A 21742-nucleotide genomic window follows, 5' to 3' on the forward strand; every position below is an offset into this window, starting at 1 on the left:
TATATATATATATTTGTATATTTTGGCTTCTTGATGCAAACTATTGGTTCAAAAATTAGAGTTTCCACTTCAACAAAATTTTATATTCTTTTTTTAGAGCATGTTGTTTTTGCAAGCCATGATGATGCTCTTCATCCTATGAGACTTTAACCATTCAACTAGACTTTGGTTCCTTCCCAAACTTATTTACCTTATTTGGTTTTCCTAAGAAGATTCATTGATTTCTACATCTTTTTGGCTAGCTATTTTAACTAATAAGAACATATATATGGCTGAACAAATACCCTTTGATCTTTCTACACTGCTTTGCTCTTCGACTGTCTTTACTAGTGGCAATGCCCGTTACTCCAAGAGACTTAACCATTCTTTTGGACTTTGGCTTTTTGTATGATTTTCTTGAGATGATTTTCTAATTTTTGCATATTTTTGGTTGGTTATGGTAACCCAAATCCTATTTCTACACTGCTTTGTCCTTGAGTGTCTCTTTTCTTCCTTGTTTCTGTGGAGATGCGTGTATCTTGTCTTTAGCCCTGTTTGGCCTCTCATTAACTATGATGTTGCAACTTATTCTCGTAAGTAAAATTTCTCTAAATGGAGCTCTAGATGTGATTTGATAGGTCTTGGGCTGTAATGTTTTTTGGTTTTTTGATTGCCTGCTCTTTTGCTCTTTGTTCTTCTTTTTACTGGCTGTATTTATGGCTTTTTGATGATGTAATTAAAATGATTTCCCCCCCAAAAATCCCTGCAAATTTGAAAAAATAAAACTAGTCTATTTAATTATCTTAAAAAAATATACCATGAAAAATATAATATATAAATAATGCATTATTTATATATATATTTTTATCATTATTTGATTCAATATAAAACAAATGCAATAATTCATATTTTTTATTTGAGCTGAAGAAAAAAAATTAAAGTAAAACATGTCCTCCAACTGTAGCAATAAATGGCTGCGATCAACAGAGCCACAGGCGATGGGTAATCACTGGGAGGCCAGCAATATGCATCAATGAACGGAAACAGTGCATTTAAAATTCACTCAAAATCACACGAATGTCAATTTCAAACGCAGTACGCATCAAATAAATATGTTTAAAAGCTAAAAATAAGAAGAAAAATAATCCTAAAAAGCATTAAAATGAGAAAAAAAAAACATCAGGAGTTAAAAAAACTGTTGATTCACACAAGGATTAAAATGAGAGTCTTAAAAAAAATAGGATGCAGAGAGGATTAGCGATGCCAAAAGGAAATAATGTGATGTATTACTTAAATTTTCTCTTCCTTCTTATCTTCTACACTTTATCAGAATAAAAAGTAAGCTTATAGTACAAAATTTTATAGACTATTTCATAAAGCTCAAACACAACATATGTAAAAAGTATAATTATATTGAGGGACGACTGATTACAGAAGAGGACATGCCTCTCTGCAATACTAAGTGAAAAGTCTGATTACAAAACAGGACATGCCTCTCTGCAGAAGAGGACATAAAGTCTGTCTTGATTTTAGATTTTGGATCCCTCTGATGATTTCTCAGATTTTTGTGCCAAATAATGCTCGAGCATTTCATCATCATCATCATCATCTGCACGATACACGAAACATTTCATTAGGCTTCTTCATAATTCTACAAAGAAAATGATTACAATGGTCTTCTAACTATTTGCAAAGGGTCAAAATTAATCCAGACTATGTAAATGACTATTTAAATAGAGGGGAAATTTACACATGCAGCACATAATTCTTATGTATTTACATACCTCACATCTAAACTTCCATGTTTACGTACATAACACTTCTGTGTTTTAAATCTATATATGAAAGATGTATTGCACTTTTAAAAAGTGATAATAGTGCTATTTTTATGTGATTTTAAATATTTGAGTTTTGTATGTGTAAATATGAAAGTTTAGGTGTGAAAGATGTAATAGATATGAATTGTGTGCTATGTATGTAATGCTGCCCAGTCAACAAGATTTAACTGCCAATTTAACTAGTCAACGGATTTTTAACTACTCTGGGAATTGTGCACCGGATGTAGGTGAGTTGGTGGCGGCTCTAAGTAAGTCCCCTCTCGACCCGGGTTCGAATCCTCGACTAGAGGGGATTCGAATTTGCACATGAGATTGGTTGGGGGGTCCGCCCTTCAGCCAATCTTTAAATATATTTATATAATAAAAAAATTACTCCGGGAATTAAATTGGTCTTTTACATAGTTTGGGATCATTTTAGTTTTCTGCAAAGAGTCAGGAGACCATTTTGGTTCTTTTCTCAAATTCAACCACACTGCAAAAACCAGCAACATGATTCAAATCAGAGCTTAATCTGCAAAATATATAAGGTCCGACCTTCAAAGTCATCATCAAAGTCGATTTCTTCTTCTTCCTCAGAATCCTCGGTAACTGTAGCTGCACCTTTCTGGAGAGCAAACAGAAGGTCCAGGAATGAGATGGCAGAATTAAATTTTAATTATATTAATGTTAAAGTGCACTGCAGATAGTTAGACATCAAAAATCAAAATGTGACAACAATAGATCAGAAGGAACATTTATATATACACCACTCAAATCCTACGTATTTACATAACTAACAACCAAACTTGAAGTTTTACATACATATCACCATTAATATGATATGAAAGATTTGGGTGGTATAACTGTAAAAAAGCAAAATTTAGGTGTTATATATGTAAATTCATAGGAATTGAGTGGTTTGTATGTAAATGCCCCTATCAGAAATATAATCGGTGAATAAACCGAAGAGCAGAGAGCAGAGCAAAAAATTATCAGAATGGTATAAAGCAAAATATTACCGTTGCAGCTCTTCCACTCTCAAACCATTGCCTTCCAGTCAGCCTTCTATCCTTGGGCACAGTTAGAGCTGACTCTGGCATTAACCTGCACACAGTTGCATAAAATTGACTTCTAAACAATCAATGGTTTAACAAATCTTTGAAAAAATTTAACATCATTGGATAATAAGAAAATTTTACTGAAGTTAGTATCTAAAGTTCGTTTTAAGTTATTAGAGAAGCATTTGTGGATCATTTACTAACATAAAAATAAATTTTGACGCAACAAAAGAGTTCAAAATCATAGTTTACATAAAAAAGGGGAAATTTACATACATACCACAAAATTCTTATGCATTCACATATATAACACCCGAAGTTTGATATTTACACTGGTAACGCCTTCGTGCATAAGCCTATGCATAAAAAGGTGTATTCGACTTTTAAAAAAATAATGATTGAGGTAATTTTGATATGATGTTAGGGATTTGAGTGGTATGCTTGTAGATATGACTGTTTAAGTGTTTGATACACTAGAATTGTGTGGCAAAAAACAGCATTAAATTCATCTTATTTTTTTATAGTTATGGATCTGATTATAGTAATTAAAAATGAGATAATTTTGAGCGTACAATTTCCGTATGACATAATTTCACTCACTGATATCTATGTTGAACAATTGAAAAATTAGAATAATAGAACCAATGTTTAAAAGAACAGAGGCTCAAGATTTAATATAAAAAAGACTGAAAACATAATATAAATTTTATTTGGAGTAAATTTGAGAATTGAGAGTTAATAATACTAGAAGATCATAGGTGTCGTAGGCTTGAGCATTTTGGATTTTTTATAAAAGAACTAGGTTATATATGAGACTCTAACTTCTAGAGTCATAAGTAAGTAAATTAGGAGAGGTCTCAATTGTACCATGCTGGACTTGAGGTGCAATTTATAAAACTATGATAGCTCAACTATATTCTATGTGCATCTTAAATTTTGGAGCATAAAAAGATTTATAAATGCTTAAGTTGGTTGTATCAATAATCTATGTGAATTTTCCTAGAAGATTTCTTGATAATCAGTTTGACTTTAGGGTGGAGCCGAGCTATAATCGATGTCAATGAGCTGAAAGGATGGATCATATATTGTTTTTTTTTTTTTTTAATTAAACTTCAAGCCAATCTCAGATCAAATTAACTTTCAAGATGCACATTACATATTTTTAACAACATGATATATAAAATTATACATGTACACATGTACAAAGTTATTACAAAAAATTACCTAGCCATATAATTACGCCGTTAACTTTTCCCATTCGTGGAAAAGATACAATCCTTAGAAATAGGATTTTTTTTATCAATTTTTTTAAACCCATAACAACTTGATCTTAAACGAATGATTCTAACCATAATCTTGGTTGCCATATATGAACTAATAGAGTAAAGTGCTACAATAGTCCCCTGACTATTTACATTGGGTCATTTTAATCCTGGAGTTAATGTACTACTTAGAATTTTTTAATATGAGCTGAAATAATCCCCAAGAAGGACTATTTTAGCCCGTTTAAAAGAAACTAGGGACAAAATTGATACATTTATAGACCTTGGAACTAAGATGACCCACAACAAAAATTGAGAGGGACATATTCACACTTTTCTCGATACTAGTATCTACAGACAAGGCCAACCCTTGCTTCCCACAAGACGTCTAACTTTCTCCTCAATGCTTCAAACTCCAAGTAGGTTCAATCCTGATTGCTTCGTTCGTATAGCTTTCTCTGCAATTTAGTTTGGTAATTAATTGGAAAGCTTTATAATATACCTAGTAAAAATGGTAAATAACCTAATTTATTCTTATATTCTTTGTTTGCTAGGGTGTTGTCTGTAGCATGTATTAAATGTCGTTGCAGTGTTAGTTCCGAATGTTCTTTGCTAATATATATGCATAAAATATTTTTAACTCCTATATATGAGAGCGTAGACTTTAGAAAGAATTGATTTGTTAATTTCTCCACTATGTAAACCTACATGTTGTTATCTTTGTGAAAGTTATATTAATATATCTTTTATTTGCTTTTTTGTTTTTAGAGTTCACGAGAAAATTTTGCATGTTTAGCCGCACGAGAAAATTTTGCATGTTTAGCCACCACGCCAGTCTTGTTTTGCTAGTCTAAACATAAATATAATATTTTTAAGTACATTTGGGACATATAACTTTAAATTGATTTGATTTCTTGACCTATTTCTTTTTGTTTTTAATTCAATTTGTAGGGAACTCCACACTTTTAGTGAGTGTGTGTGTGTGTGTGTGTGTGTGTAGAGAGAGAGTGAGAGAGTGAGATATTAGAGTTTCTAGGAATCCGTAAAGGATATTTGTAAAAAGGAAACTTGTAAATCGAATTGGCCCAGACATAAAGTGGTGATGCAAGAAATATGTAAATATTACAATAAGCATAAGAATTTAAATGTAGTTTGTAATGTGATAAACTGCATTCCTTATGTTTATCAAGTAATGTCCAAAAATGGAAAAATAACTAGGATTGCATTGATCTTGTTATAATGGGTGTATGATTGTATAAGGTGTATAATTTGTAAATATGCGCTTTTTAATTCTGCTTTGTTTTACTTTCAACTTAGAACTAGTTCTATATCAAACTAAGGCGGCTTCAAATTGATCCATTTTCAACATTGAATAGGTTTAATCCATGATTTGATTTTGTTACTACTGTTTCATCAAATTCAATTTCAAGCAGATACTAAATTGGCACCAAGTCAGGCATTCATAGCCCTAGCGGGAGGGGCCAATATGAAAATGTTAAGAAAAAAATTTGCAGTAAAACTAAAAAAATATTGAATAAGTAACTATACAATAAATTTCAGTGATAACATGCGTTCAAAATATGACAGGGAATAAAAATTTAGGTGGTTTAAAAATATGTAATGGAGATAGAAGAGATGAGATATCAATAATATGGGCAAATGAAATTAAAGTGAACAGATTATGAAAAAAAACTAATAGAATGAATATGATATAGATAGAAGTTGAGAAAAAATATTTGCACAACATTTAACACCTCAAAAAACACTCATTATGGATGAATGGAGAATGAGAATCATGCTGACACAAAATATATGATCATGATGATAATGTCATGAAGAAAGTGAAATAAATGTGTTTTAATTTTTCTTTTATGCACAAGGAAAATATAACATCCGAAGAAAATGAAAAAAATGAACCCAATACAGGCCATCAAGATAATATACCATTAATAAAACCAATTATATTCCTAATATAAGTTAAATCTGTGTATAGAAAATCGGGGCATTTACATACATACCACACAATTCTTATGTATTTACATATCTAACACCTAAACTTTCATATTTACATACATAACACTAATTTTAAATATCACATCAAAAATACCACTACTACTAACTTTTTAAAGATGAAGTACAGCTTTTTATGCATAGGCACATGACACTAAAGTGTTATAAATGTGAATATCAAACCTTAGGAGTTAAGATACGTAAATACAAAGAAACTCTATGGTATGTATGTAAATTTCCCTACAAAATAATTCAATGTGCATGTTATCACTGGAGTTAAGCAAAAAGTCTTCGAAACTTAATAGCTCTACGAATACACTTTTATCAACTAAAGATGTCACATCATAAGTGGAATGGAAAGTTCAACTCTCATAACTTCTGAAAGATTCAATTCAATTCTTACTTGGCTCGCTCTAGTGCTAGTTCTGCTTCAAATCGCTCTCTCCAAGCCAAAAAAGTCTCAGTAGTAACAGGTTCCCCGTGCGGAATAATTATCTGGAAACAATTCGCCAAGTACATAATTATAATGTTACTTCTGAAAAAACTCAAACTAAATAATCTCAAATTTGCCCTCAGAGAAACCACGAGTAACGAACAAAAACACAAACAATCAGTTCATTGGCGAATAATTAGCAAAGTTGATTCACCGATCGAACAGCCATACATCATCTTTAGTTGGAGGAGGTTCCTCAACAACCTCATCTAAAACATTTTGCCCATACTTTTCATGCAACCATTCTTTAGCTGAAGTTGCGAGCGTATAAATCATCGCCATACCAAGACTTTCATGAGCCTGCAAAATCTTATAGTACTCAAAAACCGGACTAAAGAGAGAGAACAACATATTGTAGCACTCATGCAATGAACAAGAGAGATTTCTCCTTAAAAAAAAAAAGAAAAGAGCAGGCATCTGAGAGAGTTGAAATCACATAAGTAAACATGATAAAAATCTGCAACAAATTTCATAATTATCTTTCAAAAGAAATGAATGACAACAAGACTAGTTGACATCTTTGAAAAGAATTCAACAGTTATTTATATGAGTTGCAAAGTTGTCAGGCTGAGATGAATCCCGTATGCCAACTTTTCCTTTCCTTTTATACTAGGAAGCTTTATAAACATACCACTCAATTCCTATGTATTTACATATCTAATACCTAAACATTAATTTTTACATACAAGCCACCCTACCTATGCCTGAAAATGTGTATTTTAACTTTTTAAAAGTTAAAATGGTGGTATTTTTGATGTGATAAGAAAGATTTGGGTGGTATAAACGTAAAACAAAAGTTTCCGTGTTAGCTATGTAAATATATAAGAATGGGGTTGTATGAATGTAAATACCCCTTTATACTATTCATTCCGCAATTTATCCAGCTATAGAAATTGCAATTTTTACTGGAGTTTATATAAAGCAAAAACTTTCAAGAAAATTTTACAAGATATGTAATCATAGCTCCAAAAAAAAAAAAAGACCATAAAATACATTGGACCATAAAATACATTGCTCGTTGCCCATCCTTTCGGCAACTGAAAAATCAAAGAATGTAAGATGACTCAGTCCTCCAAAAAAGGACCCGCACTGTATATGTTTTTTCAATTGAGGAAATAAAATTCTTAATTAGAATCTTCAGTAGCAAAGTTCAGTCCATAGATTTTGCTAGGGAGTTCTAAAAAGGACTACTTCATTAAAGGAATTAATATAGAATAGTATGATGGATTTAAGAGGATATAATGACATATCTTGATGATTACATTTTTCTGATGACCATATCAGTGGCTCAAGAAATGTTTACAAAGAGTTGAAATAAGCTGTGAAATTGGATTTCATAAAAAATGACTGCCTTTACAAAATATATAACTAAGAAAAAGAAACATAAAAAATTTCTCATCCAAGGACAAATAAAATTTGTAAGAGAAGAATTATATTAAGGAGCTTCAGTAATTAGATGGAGTTCTTTACTGAACCTAATAGAGATATTAGAGGCATTGGTACTAAAGGATCCGAAAGATAGAACTAATGTGATTTAAAGAATCTTACAATATAGGGTTCCATAATGTAAATCTTGAAAATGGTGACCATAACACACAAAAAAGATCAAAATTTCAAATCCAACAACTCTAAATTAAGCAAAGATTTTCAGCAATTTGGTTAAAAAGGCAAATCAAGTTAAAGCTTGATTTAATTAAAATTCAATGCTTAAAAGAGCTAACTAAAAATTCATGGTCAACTTATACATAATTAATCATGTTAGGAATCTTGTTTACTGACATAAATAAGTCTAATAACTCCATGTAGCTGATTTGATGTTAAATGTGATTTTCCATCGTTTTCAAATCACATCAACGATCTGAAACGGGCTAAATTAAGATTTTGAACTCTAATGAGTTAGATAAGACGTGTTAATACATTCTTAAGGTGACTTCTTTTCTTCTTCATAAGTTAAAACACCATATTAGTGAGATCCCCATACGCCTCAAATTTGACCTAATCATAATAGCCTCGAGCCCACCACTTTCCAAAAATAACTGAGTTTCAATACATGATTCCTCTCAAACTTTGGTATTAATAATTCCATTAAATCAAAAATTTGCATTGATTTCTAAATATTTGTAAACCCTATAGCCATCTCCTCAAGCATATAAAAAAAAAATCACAGTTCCATGTTAGGCAATACTAATTTTCCCTATTCAATGCTTCCAGCCTTTTAACATGAGAACCACGTAATTTGTTTGCATATGGCGACGTCGGAAAAAAATCAATTCTCCTTCTATAGTAAAGAATATGAACAAGACAAATCGAGTTTTTGCATGCAGGAAATACCTGGAAGGTTAATTAATCAAAGACTTTAATTCTAATTAAAAAAAATACTTCTTTCTCATCTCCCTTGTCCTTACTAAAGAATCGGTAAAAAGCCAACGCCATATTTGGCTTGATCAATTTGCTTGGACAAGGTTTTAAAAAAACATTGTCATGATTATACTTGCTGCGTGCCAGAGAATTAGCAGCTACAGAGATACATTAACGTCTTAATGTTGTACTAAAATCTAGCACACATAGATAAGAGAAGATTTGATAAAGAGAATAACAAAAACTTCTGTGAAGAAAACCCGGAAGGGAAACAAGCGCAGGGCCTAATCCAGTTAAAATGGCTCACTATTCAGATGCATGTTATAAGACACCATATGCCTTTAAACAACAACAAAAAAAAGATAAAAAGTGAGTTATCGACTTGACTTTCAGTAGATGAGTGGCGGAAAATATTGGACAAATAACAACCTAACTGGGATGATGGAAGACCAATGATATAAGCTGTGTGGTGATCTGAATTCAACATCACCAACGACAGTGGCAACTAGATAAAAGTGGTTTAACAGTTGTAGTAGCGATAGGCAAGCGACGACGATCTAACTGTGCTGGTTCACCGACGAAGGTCTAACCGTGGCAATGGCGTCAGACTAGCGACATTGTTCTGATGACAGCTGCGGCAACAATCAAGTAATTGTAGTAGTAATAGTTGTGTTAGTAGCAGGTCCGTGGTAAGACAACGGACCAAAGATAGCAATCTGATGACAATAGGGATCGTGAGATGGTGAGCTAACGACAACAACAGTGGTTTGATAACTTCAGCTGCAACGATGATGTCGGTGCGGCAATGGCGGTCTAGTGCCAACAACTACGCCCCAACTAACGGCTAAACGACAGTGGTTTGATGGCGACAACAATCAAGTGACCATTGCAAGAGTAGCACCATTGGCCAGGCAACATTAGTCTTGCAATGGTGGTGTGTCGTGATGACGGTAGTGGTTGCCAGATGACGGTAACCCAACGACATTGAATTGGCAACATTGAATTGGCGACATTGATTTGGCGGCGATAGCAGTCATGTGATAGTAGCGGCCAGGTGACAATGTTGGCCAGATGATGATGGTAACAATAGTGTCAATGACGACAGTCCGACAACAACCATAATGGTCTTGCAACAGTGGCAGCGACGGTCCAATGATCGTGGCAACGTCACTTGGACAATAGCGGTCTGACGACGGCAACTGTTGGGCAAATATGAGCCATGTGTGGTGTAAGTAAAAGTTAATTGAATTAATTTATAATAATAATAATAATAATAATATTTATTTATTAAATAGAAAGTAAGTCAGATTAGATAAAATAAATTTAAAATTAAATAATGAAAATTAATGGTTTATTTAAAACAATAAATTAATTAAATTTCATGTTTATGCTAGGTTTCTAATTTAAAAGAATCAATGTCAAGGACAAACTAATCAACATTGAGGTGAGTACTCCTATTTTTAAATTATAGCATTATTTTGAGGCCTCTTCTAAACCAGTTGGATGAGCTGTTAATTAAGCTTGATTAATGCAATTGATTGTTATATTATTAATTTTTTATCGATAATTTCAATGTGAATGCTTATAATCTCATAATATGAAATAATTAATGCATTATAATTGAGTAATATAAAATTAAGAATGATATGATTTGCATATATTATTTGAATGTGCATTACTGACTATGATGGAGTCGCATCTTGAATTGTACTAGTGAGAGAACACAAATGTACCCGTACATGTATATTGAAAATGATATGTATTGAAGTACCTTAAGTATTACAAATTTTTAGACGGTGCTCCTGTGACATTTGTATAGAAATGATATTGATATGAATTTGACATAGGCTCTTCGAATAACATGTTAAATGTTTAAATTGATTTATAAAGAAGCTTAACTGACATGCATATTATTATTTTTTTTTACGTATATTGTTGTAGTTTAGGAGTATGAGTATTTCTCAACTCGTTTAGCTCATTATTATTTCAAACTAACTTTTCAGGTTAATTAAGCGATAGAAGGGAAAACGTTTACAAAAGACACTGACAGCCAGTAACAAGGTAATATAAATTATACGGCTTTAATTTAATTTGTTTAGTGGTTCTTTCACCTGTTAAATTATAAATGAATATAGAAAATTTAATTTCACACCGCCCGGTCATCCGTTTCTGCCTTGGTTGGTTCCAAGCACCGGGTCAGATCGTGACAAAAGCGGTATCTGAGCAAAAACATTAGGATTAATTAATAAAATTTCGATAAAAGAGCCTATATAATAATTATAAGAAAGTTCAAATATTTATAAAAATTAAAGTTAACTCAAATTAATAATTATTATCCATTCAGGCACAGTGATACACCTGAAATCATAGAAGAATAGAATCTGATAGAAAACGAAGAAGTACAACCTAATATAAATGTGAACACGAATGTATTGACCCAAATGATGGCGGCGATGATTTAGCTGATTCAGGACTCCATATCGCAGTCTATCGAAAGTGATAGTCATTGTAGATAAGTACTTGAAAATATTTCAAAATCTGCGTCCACATTTGTTCAAGAGAATTGAAGACCTAATTGAAGCGGATAATAGGCTAGTAAGAATATAGAAGATACTAGATAGCTTGACTTATCCAACTGAAAGAAGAATACTGTTGACAAAATTTGTGTTGGATGGAGAATCCAAAAGGTGGTGGCGTGGGCAGCATCAGGACAGGTTATGTGACATAACAAACACGATGATAAGTTGGGGAGAGTTCGTATACCTTTTTAGAGAGTGGTCATACATACCACTATCCACTCGATGACAGAAGCAAAACAAGTTCATCAAGTTAAGGAAAGGAGAGAAGACGGGCATACAGTACAAAGCATAATTAACTGCCCTATTGAGATATGCGCCACAGTTGATCGCTACTGTAGAAGAAAAATGCAACAGATACCTTTCGAGATTAAAAAGATACTTTTAGACAGGCATTAGTACCTTTAGGGATAAATGAATATTTGGTATTAATAGAATGGGCTAGAAGAATGGAGATCGACTATCGGTTCACTCAAAAGCGTAAGGAGATGCAAAATAGGAAGACTGCAGAAGAAAATATAAATCACTCAGAAGGATCCAATGAAAAGAAGTCCAAGAATAATTCAGGTGGAGTTGGCTGAGGTACGACCCAGGATACTGGAGCAACTTTTGTCAAATGTGGAAGACAACATAAAGGTAAATGTTGAAGGGCTCTGACACTTGCTTTTGGTGTTGTCAGTCTAGTTATATAACAAGATATTGTTCATCTCTTGGCCAGAAAAACATTAAAGATAAGAAATCCAATGGAGCTCCTTCATAAAAGTTTACAGGCGGGCATAAAAAGATAGTCTATAGCTGCAGCTCCGACCCAAGGTCAACCAAGACAACATGTAAGTCCTCGAGTATATTCCCTCACTCAAAGTGAGTCTGAAGAACCTACTACTGCGAATAGTAATGAGGCCCGAAGAGTGGCGTTTTCATATCTATAGGTTATATTCCGAGTATACTTTCTATTTTCAATATTATTATCAGAAGTATAGTTGAGTCACCTTGTATCCAGTCTTTATTTTTATAGTGATTACTTTCATCTCTAAGAATGACCTCCAATTTCATAATAGTCTGTGTTGATTTTGCTTGAGATCTATTTATAAATTTCGAGGATGAAATTTTTGTTAGTGTCGAGGAATGTAATTGATATGTACGTAGTGGAGGGGAAACGAAGAGTCGTGGAAGAGGATGGCATATGAACGGAAGGAAGAGAAGCGTAAAAACCGTGAAACTAAAGAAGAAGAAATGAGGAGTCATGAAACTGAACGAGGAAGGGAGAGGAAATGAGCGATCATAGTGGGAGAGGAAGTGAGTGAAAGTCAGGAAGTCGAAGAGGCAAATTTGTCTATTTAAGTTGCAGACTGACTTACCTGGAGCCGAGCGGCGAGGACGAAGAGAGAATTATGGTTGAAGCGACTTCTCTGTCGAATGGGGAAGGAGACTCTTTCGGTTACGAGCAAAGGAGAAGAGCAGTGTAGCGTCAAGGCGCTCTAGCATTTTCTTCAAGCTTCGTGAAGAAGAAAATAGTCGAGCTCGCTGGTTGAAGGAGTTGAAGCCTACTGGTTTGGTGTTGAGCAAGCGAAGAAAGCGTAAGGGAGGAAGAAGTCGTGTGTGGTTTAGGAATCGATGAGGAAAGTAAAGTTAATTGAATTAATTTATAATAATAATAATAATAATAATATATTTATTAAATAGAAAGTAAGTCGTAAGCCAGATTATATAAAGTAAATTTAAAATTAATTAATGAAAAAATAATATTTATTTAAAATAATAAATTAATTAAATATCATATTTATTTTAGGTTTCTAATTTAATAGAATCGACGTCAAGGACAAACTAGTCGGCATCGATGTGAGTACTACTATTCTTAAATTATAGCATTAATTTGATCTCTTCTAAATCAGTTATATGGGTCATTAATTAAGCTTAATTATTGCAATTGCTTGTTATATTATTAAAATTTTATTGGTTATTTCGATGTGAATGCTTATAATCTCAAAATATGAAATAATTTATGCAGTATAATTGAGTGATATGAAATTATGAATGAACGGATTTGCATAGATTGCATGCATGTGCATGACTGACTATGATGAAGTCACCCCTTAATAGTACTAGTGGGGGAACACTAATGTACATGTGCATAGATATGAAAAAGGATATTGATATTAAAATACTTTAAGTAATACAAATTTCTAGACGGTGTTCCTATGACAGTAGTAAGACAAACTCTTTGAATACCATGTAAAATGTTTATATTGATTTATAAAAAGTTTAATTTATATGCATATTATTATTTTTTCTTGTATTGTTATAGTTTAGAATTATGAGTATTCACCGACTCGTTTAGTTTATTATTATTTTAAATTAACTTTTCAGATTAATCAAAGATTAAAAATGCATGATAGAAAAAAAAAATTCATAGAAGACGCGGACAATCAGTAACGAGGTAATATAAATTGTACCGCTTTAATTTAATTTATTTAGTGACTCTTTCATTTGTTAAATTTTAGATAAATATAGAAAAATCAATTTCTCATCGTCTGACCGTTCATTCCCATCTTGGTTAATTTCAAGCCCCAAACTGAGTCATGACAATGAACCATTTTCTATCATAAGAAATGGAGTGCTAGAATTTGGCTTTTGGATGCAAAAAATCATCAGACTTAATCCACGAATCCTACTCTAATTATTATTGAGCTTCTTAACCATTTATTTTATTCTTATAAAGGCATCACAAGAAAAAGCAATGCCATATTGAACTTAAAACACCTGATTAATCATCTTGGATTGGGATTTCAAAGAAAAACATAACAATATATTATTTGCAATTATGTACCATAATAAAATATTGCCAATTTTTTTCTTTTTTTCGAAATCACATTTCTTGCTCCTAGTTGTGCAAACATTGTATGAAATCCATACCATCACAACTGTTTGCGGCCCCCTTAAATCATATGAGTTTCCCAATAAGTGCAAAAACAAGATTTCAAGGCTTTGTAAAGGAATAAAAAAACAAAAGACTCGAACAACAAATTTGAAATAAATAGTGGGCTCAAGCTTGTTTTTACATCATGATAAAATATGCCCATCGTAAGCTAACGACCTAATTATCATTACTGAGTTAAAGCCCACTAATAATATGTTGTCATAAAGTACATTTGAGACATGATCAAACCATGCTTAATATCCAGTTTAAAATTAGATGGTGTAAACTTATTTGATTAAGAGTCGGGACTAGCTTTTTTATCATTTGATCAAATTATTAAAAGGTGTGAATGATTTAGATATATTGGGTCTGTAGTTCAAAGCAACGGTGATGTAGATGGGGATGTTATTAGTAGAATTCAAGTTGGTTGGTTGAAGTGGAGGAATGCTTTGGACCTTTTGTATGATAGAAAAGTACCGCTTAGACTGAAAGGAAAATTTTATAAGACGGTGGTGAGACCTGCAATGCTCTATAGTGTTGAATGTTGGCCTCTAAAGGAGAAGCATAATACTAAGTTAAGTGTTGCCGAGATGAGAATGATTAGGTGGATGAGTGGCTTTACACTTAGAGACAAAATGCGAAATGAATATATCCGTGATAGGGTTGTCGTAGCTCCTGTGACGGACAAACTTAGACAAAGTCGTCTTAGATGGTTTGGTCACATTAAACGTCGACCATCTGATGATCCGATTAGGAGAGTAGATGTTTTAAACTTGACTTATGTTAAGAAAGGCAGAAGTAGACCTAGGAAGACTTGGGCTTATTGTATAAAAAATGATCTTAATTTATTAGAACTAAATGAAAATATGACATTAAATAGGACGCAATGGAGAAATAGGATTCATGTAGCCGATCCCATGTAGTGGGATTAAGGCTTTGTTGTTGTTGTTGGTCTAATTGTTTTGGTGAGTTTTCACTTCGATATGCATGCTTAAGTACACACTACATTAAAGTTTTAGAAGTAATATATGAGCATCTCTACAATTAGAGCCATAGTTTTCACTTGTGGGTTTTCCTCATCCTCAGGTTTGTAAGTCCCACCCGTGATCCCCTTTGCAATAAACGCTGTGAGTCCCACCAATGAGCCATCCTGGCTCTTAAGATTGCAAGTCCCACCATCGGTTTTCATTAAGATGTAAGTTATAACTTGACTGATGAAGTTTGCATAACTAATAAGTCCATCAAATCAAACATTCTATGTGTAATCACACACACACACATAAATTTGTACTGGATGAAGGGAGAAACGAGAGTTTTGAAGTATGAGCACCGCCGAACTAGAAGAATTTGTGAATCGGAGAAGTAGGAGAAATGAGTGAGCGCGCATAAAATTGAGATCTCGTGTGCGGGAGAGACCAATTCAGTGTCGGCTAGGCAATGGAATCTATGCCACATGATGCCGTGTACAAGTGAGACGAAATTGCATGCAAGAAGTGACACCTTCAGGTCGGTTGCAAGAGACGAAACCAACAGTGAGAGGAGAACCGGCTATGTGTGCAGTAACTATGAGTTGAGTGTTCTGTTTAGAAGAAATGTTGCTACATATGACCATGCAAGCAAAGCGTGCAGATGAGTGCGTATGCAGGAACAGAGCGGGTGGAGCGCCTCAAACGGGATATGTATATAACTGCATTATAGGTTAAGAGACTTAAAATTCCAGGAGAAATAGTAAAACAAGAGAGCTGTTGGACAATAGGTAAGTAATTACTTTGCTGCATGTACAAAATTCAGTCCTTTTATGTTTAAAAATGCATTAATATTTGCAAGGGACCAATATAGTTCAGACTAAATTAAATGAATGTTCAATATTTTAAAAAGGTTATTTATATGTCAATCACACTGAAATATATTTCAATTTGCAAAAAAAATAAATGAAAAATCAAGAAAAATAAATATGGAAGTCCATCACAGAAGTCACTTTCTTACGGTAATAGTTGTGGACATTATTATATCTGTGCACAAAAATAAAAATGAAAAAATAGGGAATGAATGTATCTTAATTAATACAATAGGAATGAATGTATCTTAATTAATACAATATTTTAGCATTACTTCTGAGATAATTTCTTAAATAAAAGATAAATATTTTAAAAGGTCTAATAAAATAAAATTTTAATGTCTACTTGTAAACTACATGCAACTTAGAGCATATGCATAAAAATTAATACACATTAAAATTGTAACTGCCCATGAAGCAATTGTATGACTTAATCTGTTCTTAAATATTAATTACAAAAAAAAAACTCATTTTAATTAAAAAACTGAAATAAGAGAGTTTGTTGAATCTCTTCACTAAAATTATTATTGCAAATGGATATTTTTATGTGTTTAGATGATGATACTGAAGTTAACCTAAACCACACTAGGAAAAAAATAATATTACTAAAACAAATAAACAGTTATAACCAACACACTTGAAAGAGGAAATGCAATAACATGACACAAGCAAACACCATTAAAGTGTATCCCTAGAGTGGTGGAGATCCGCTAGGTGGATCAAACTAGTTGGTCGGAGTGGCGCCAACAAATGAATGTTGGTGGCAGGGAGGGAAAGGTGCAACGATGCAGGGATAGCAAATATGGTGGTTGTCTTGGGTGATAGCAACAAGGAGTTGTGGTGGATAACGGCGGGACAACAAGAAGTAGGTGTTCCCTGGCTTTCCTGGGAGGCAACGACACTGTGGGAGGGCTGGGACAACACGAACAAGGGGTGGTTTGGGTGGCAGCAACACTGGAAGGGATGGGGAGGTGGCAGAAAATAACACTTGGAATGTTATTGTGGCGACTGCAGCTAAAAACGATGATCGGGAGAGATGTGGGAGCATGTGGAAGGGGTAGGGGGAAGATAATTACAACCTCCGTAAAGAGATACAGCCAAAACATCACCCAATCCTTCGAATAAATCCCTTTAAGAGAAAAATGGACGTCGACGACTATCCTAACAAAAATCTAAAATTTGAAAGACCAAAACTAAACCCTAAGACAGCAAACAACATTTTTAAAATAGATACTAGTAATTAGAATATGAAGGAATTAGAATAGGAAGGAAATAGAATTAGGATTAGGAAGGGAATAGAAATAGAAAAAGGCAAAGAATGGAAGAAGAAGAAATAGAAATAGAAAAAGGAAGAGAAATAAACAATGAATAGAAATAGAAAAGGAATAGAAGAGGAAGAAGTCTCCTCTATGGAATGGAGTAAAATAGGAAATTGGGAGAGGGAGGGGTGGCAATTCTAGCCCCCGTGAAGGTCGGTTAGTTCAGTAAGCCACCTAGTAAGCCCAGCGTTAGTCTCTCGGGATTGGGGGAGCTTAAACTTTATTTGTCCAAGCTTCTAGATTCTCGTAGCACTAGTCAAGTTTGTCACATTGAATTTACCTCTGGTAAATCAATCATGTCGGCGTTGTTGTTCTACATCACGTCTTGATAGAACAAATATGCATTATCTCTTGGCACGTCCTGACCTAGAGTTGTATATAGATGTAGGTTCCTGCAATTTAACTCTTGAGCCCTTGTGGCTTGAACATTCTTCTTCCACTTCTTGTACTCAATAAAATGTAGTTGATAAACAAATGTGTAAGGAGAGATCAACTCTGCAGTAGACTTTGTGTCAAATTACACCATTCTCACTAGCAACCACTCAAAACAAACCTCTTCTTTACTAATAGGACCTGAATCCCACTGAAGAATTTCCTTCTCATCAAGCTCCTATGTCAAATTTCAAGGTTGGGGTTCATCCCTCCTACCCAAACATCTGATGGTGGGTACACAACTGAGGAAAATCTAACATCTAAATAACTAAATGTAATCTTCTCGACATGACACAAAATGGTCTTATTTCTGAGGTGTTGGGCCGCCCTTAGTAGAGGCAAGTCAAGAATGAGTCTATTGGTCATACCTCTGGTGTCAATTCCTCGAACTCAAAGCCACCGTGAAGTCAGTTAGAGTTTCTCCCACGAGCTCTACTAGAACTATGTGCATCTTTTCCTCCTCAACTGGAAGCTGATCCTCCTCCTTTGTGTCCTCACCGATTTTAATGTCTACTGTGTCAATACCCAATTTTTCAAGAACGCCCTGCCCACTGAAACATATCACCTTCATGGTCTTGTTGTCTGATTAAGCATATGCCAAATATGTGCATTTGCAATACTTCTTAGTTGGTACAGATTTAGGAATGCAGATTGGTTCCACCTATTCTCCACTTTGACACAGCTTTCCCTCTGACGAGGCCAGCTTAGATGATCTCATGAGTGTAATATGGATGTAAGACCCAGAGGTTGAGCATTACCTGTAAGACGTGGTAGTTGCCCGATAATACAATCTCTCCAGTTCTAAAAATAGAGTCTTAACCTTCTGCCTATAATAAGTTGGTAGGACTTGGTGTCAGATCTCCCACTTCATCTTCATATTCTCTCATTCTCCCTATGTTGGTTGTTTTCTGCCTCCTCTGAAACTGGATTCCAAAGCGTCATGGTCAATCTTCTGCATCACTAAAGTCCTCAATATGGAAGAGATTTAGATCCCGTCTCTTGCTCCCCTTCGATTCTTCAGGTCTTAATTGATGGTAATCTCCCCCTGGATTTCTCTTTAATATCCACAAGCCTTCGTTGAAGTCGATGAATCTCTCGTTGTATCTCTTCCCATGTAGGCTCGAGCATATAGCTCTTTGTTGGTGTGACAAGGTTTTGGATGTGGGTTGCTGCAAGAGGGCGAAAAAAATGATTTAGGGTTGTTGATTTTGACAATCAGCAAGGGTATATTAGGGCTAGGTCAAAGGTTTGGCCATGATTTGAGAATAGCAAAGAAAATTTTTAGTGGAAAGGTAAGTCGGATGCTAAGATACCTTAGGATATAACTAGGGTTAGGCTAGCTCTATATCAAATGATACCTGAGTTAACCCAAACCACACCATGAAAAACAAATAAATGGTTACAAATGACACACCTGAAAGGAGAAACATAATAAAACTACACAAGCAAACACCACTAAAGCATATCCCAAGGGTAGTGGAGGTCGGCTAGGTAGATCAAACTAGTTGACGGGGGTGGCAGCAACAAAGAAATGTTGGTGGTAGCAAAAGGAGGTGCAACAATGCAGGGACAACAAGTACGGTGGCTGCTATGAGTGATGGCAGTGAGGCATTGGGGTGAATAGCGGCGGAACAATAGAAAGTAGGTGTTCCCTGGCCGTATTGGGCAGCTTATGGCACAGTGGGAGAGCTGGAATAGCAGGAACAAGGTGCAATTTAGGTGGCAGCAACGCCGAAAGGGAGGAGGCGGCTGGGAGGTTGGAGGCTGTAGTGAGATACGGCGAACGAGAGAGATGTGAGAGCATGCAAAATGAGTAGGAGGAAGATAATTACCACCTCGGGATAAAGATACAGCTGGAGCACCACATAATTTTTCGAATACAACACACGAAGGGGAAAACGAACGCCGACGATCGTCCTGAAAGAAATCTGAAATCTGGAAGACCAAAAACTAAACCCTAAGACAGCAAACAACACATTTATAATAGATACTAATAGTTAGAAAAAGGAGAACATAAAATTAGGAAGGGAATAGAAAAAGATAAAGGATAAAAAAAGAAGGAATAGAAATAGGAAAGGAAGAAAAATAGGCAAGGAATAGAAATAGGAAATGAAGAGAAAAAAGAAAAGACTAAAAATCGGAAATGAATAGAAATAAGAAAGAAAGAGAAATAGACAAGGACCAGAAATAAGAAAGGAATAGAAAAGGAAGAAATTCCCCCTATGGGAGTAAAATAAGAAATTGGGAGAGGAAATGGGGCAATTTCAGCCCCCAAGAAGGTCGACCAGTTCGGTCAGCCACCTAGCAAGCCCCACATCAGATGATGTTTTAAAAATCTTGTGGTTTAGAGGTTCTTTATTGTTTGAATATTTTTTATAGATTTTTGTAACAATTAGAATAGTACAACTCTACCATCTAATCATTTGTTTTCACCTTGATATTATCAACCTTCTAAATAGGGTCGTAACAATGTGAGTCTTTCTTTAGTTGGATGTAAGACCAACTTTCAACTTCAATTTTTATCCCACATCATGAAAAGTAGAACAACAAAATACTTGCCTTGATGCTCACATCCTATGCTTCAATAAGTATAAACCTCTAAGTTTCATCATGATGTTTGAGAAGCATTTGAAATTAAATAAAGAATGATGGCAAGCTTTTGATTCTACCTCTTGTCGAAGTTTTTCTCGTAGCAGATTAAGATCATCAGTTTTTATTCCCCGTATGCTACATAGACAAGGAAACTGAAATCAATAAATCGAAAGTACCGGTCATTAATTAATGCATAACATGCATTTTACCTTCATAAGAAACAAATTAAAAAAAAAGGTTAAAAAAATCACAAAACGTGCTTCATTAATAACATTAAAAAAACCAAAGTAAGTTCATACAAAACCAAATTAAGTTGTCCTACTCTACAATAAATTGCATAAAGAATAAAATGCTAAAAAAAACAAATTAAAATAAAAAAATTAGAACTCGTTTCAAGATTCAAAACTGACCTCTTAACATTCAAAAGTGGAGGTTCATCTGGGTATGTTTCAGTATGAGAAAATATCAAAGCCAACTGAACTGCAAAAAAAAAATCAGACTCGGCATGAAAATAAAAATTTGAACGAACATGTTGAAGCAGTATGAAACTTCTCTCCTTAACGTTGATGAATGTAGAAGGAAATAATGATGTCTGTCAAATCAGCTGACCAGGAGTATAATTTGATGGATCTAGATCATCATCCTGCCCAAGAGAAGCAATACATAAATTTTCTTACCAAACTCATTTCCATGAGAACATTACAAATAAGAGAAATTTACATACGTAGCACACAATTCTTATGTATTTACATATTTCACACCTTAACTTTGATAACATTCATAGCACTTTGGTACATTAAACCTATGCATGAAAAGGATGTATTTCAGTTTTAAAAGTGATAATAATGTTATTGTTGATGTGATATTATGTGTGTAAATATGAAAGTTTGGATGTGAAATATATAAATACATGAGAATTTTGTACTGTGTATGTAAATGTTCCTACAAATAAACAAAAGGAAACCAAAATATCTCTGAACAGAAAAACAATCAATCTCATCTGAAAGCTTTGGAATTCAGTTGCATTTATTATATATTCTTATAATTATGTCGAGTTATTTGAGTGATATTATGTCTTCTAGACATAAAGTT

At 33.9% G+C, this 21742-nt stretch overlaps 1 protein-coding gene across 1 annotated transcript in view; it reads right to left on the reverse strand.

Annotated features, from left to right (window-relative positions):
• Positions 1–1498: 1498 nt before the first annotated feature.
• LOC110034173 (RWD domain-containing protein 1) overlaps positions 1499–21742 on the reverse strand; it is a 32109-nt gene continuing 11865 nt past the window's right edge. The window contains exons 4-11 of the mRNA XM_020738466.1: positions 21260–21293; positions 21061–21130; positions 20728–20785; positions 6791–6919; positions 6530–6621; positions 2816–2900; positions 2352–2421; positions 1499–1588 (exon numbers count right to left, since the gene is read on the reverse strand). Of these exons, the coding sequence (XP_020594125.1) occupies positions 1509–1588; positions 2352–2421; positions 2816–2900; positions 6530–6621; positions 6791–6919; positions 20728–20785; positions 21061–21130; positions 21260–21293 (618 nt within the window). The 3' untranslated portion in view covers positions 1499–1508. The remainder of the gene's footprint in view (positions 1589–2351; positions 2422–2815; positions 2901–6529; positions 6622–6790; positions 6920–20727; positions 20786–21060; positions 21131–21259; positions 21294–21742) is intronic.

Source organism: Phalaenopsis equestris, unplaced genomic scaffold (genome assembly GCF_001263595.1).
Source record: "Phalaenopsis equestris unplaced genomic scaffold, ASM126359v1 Scaffold001370, whole genome shotgun sequence".
Taxonomy (NCBI): Eukaryota; Viridiplantae; Streptophyta; class Magnoliopsida; order Asparagales; family Orchidaceae; genus Phalaenopsis; species Phalaenopsis equestris.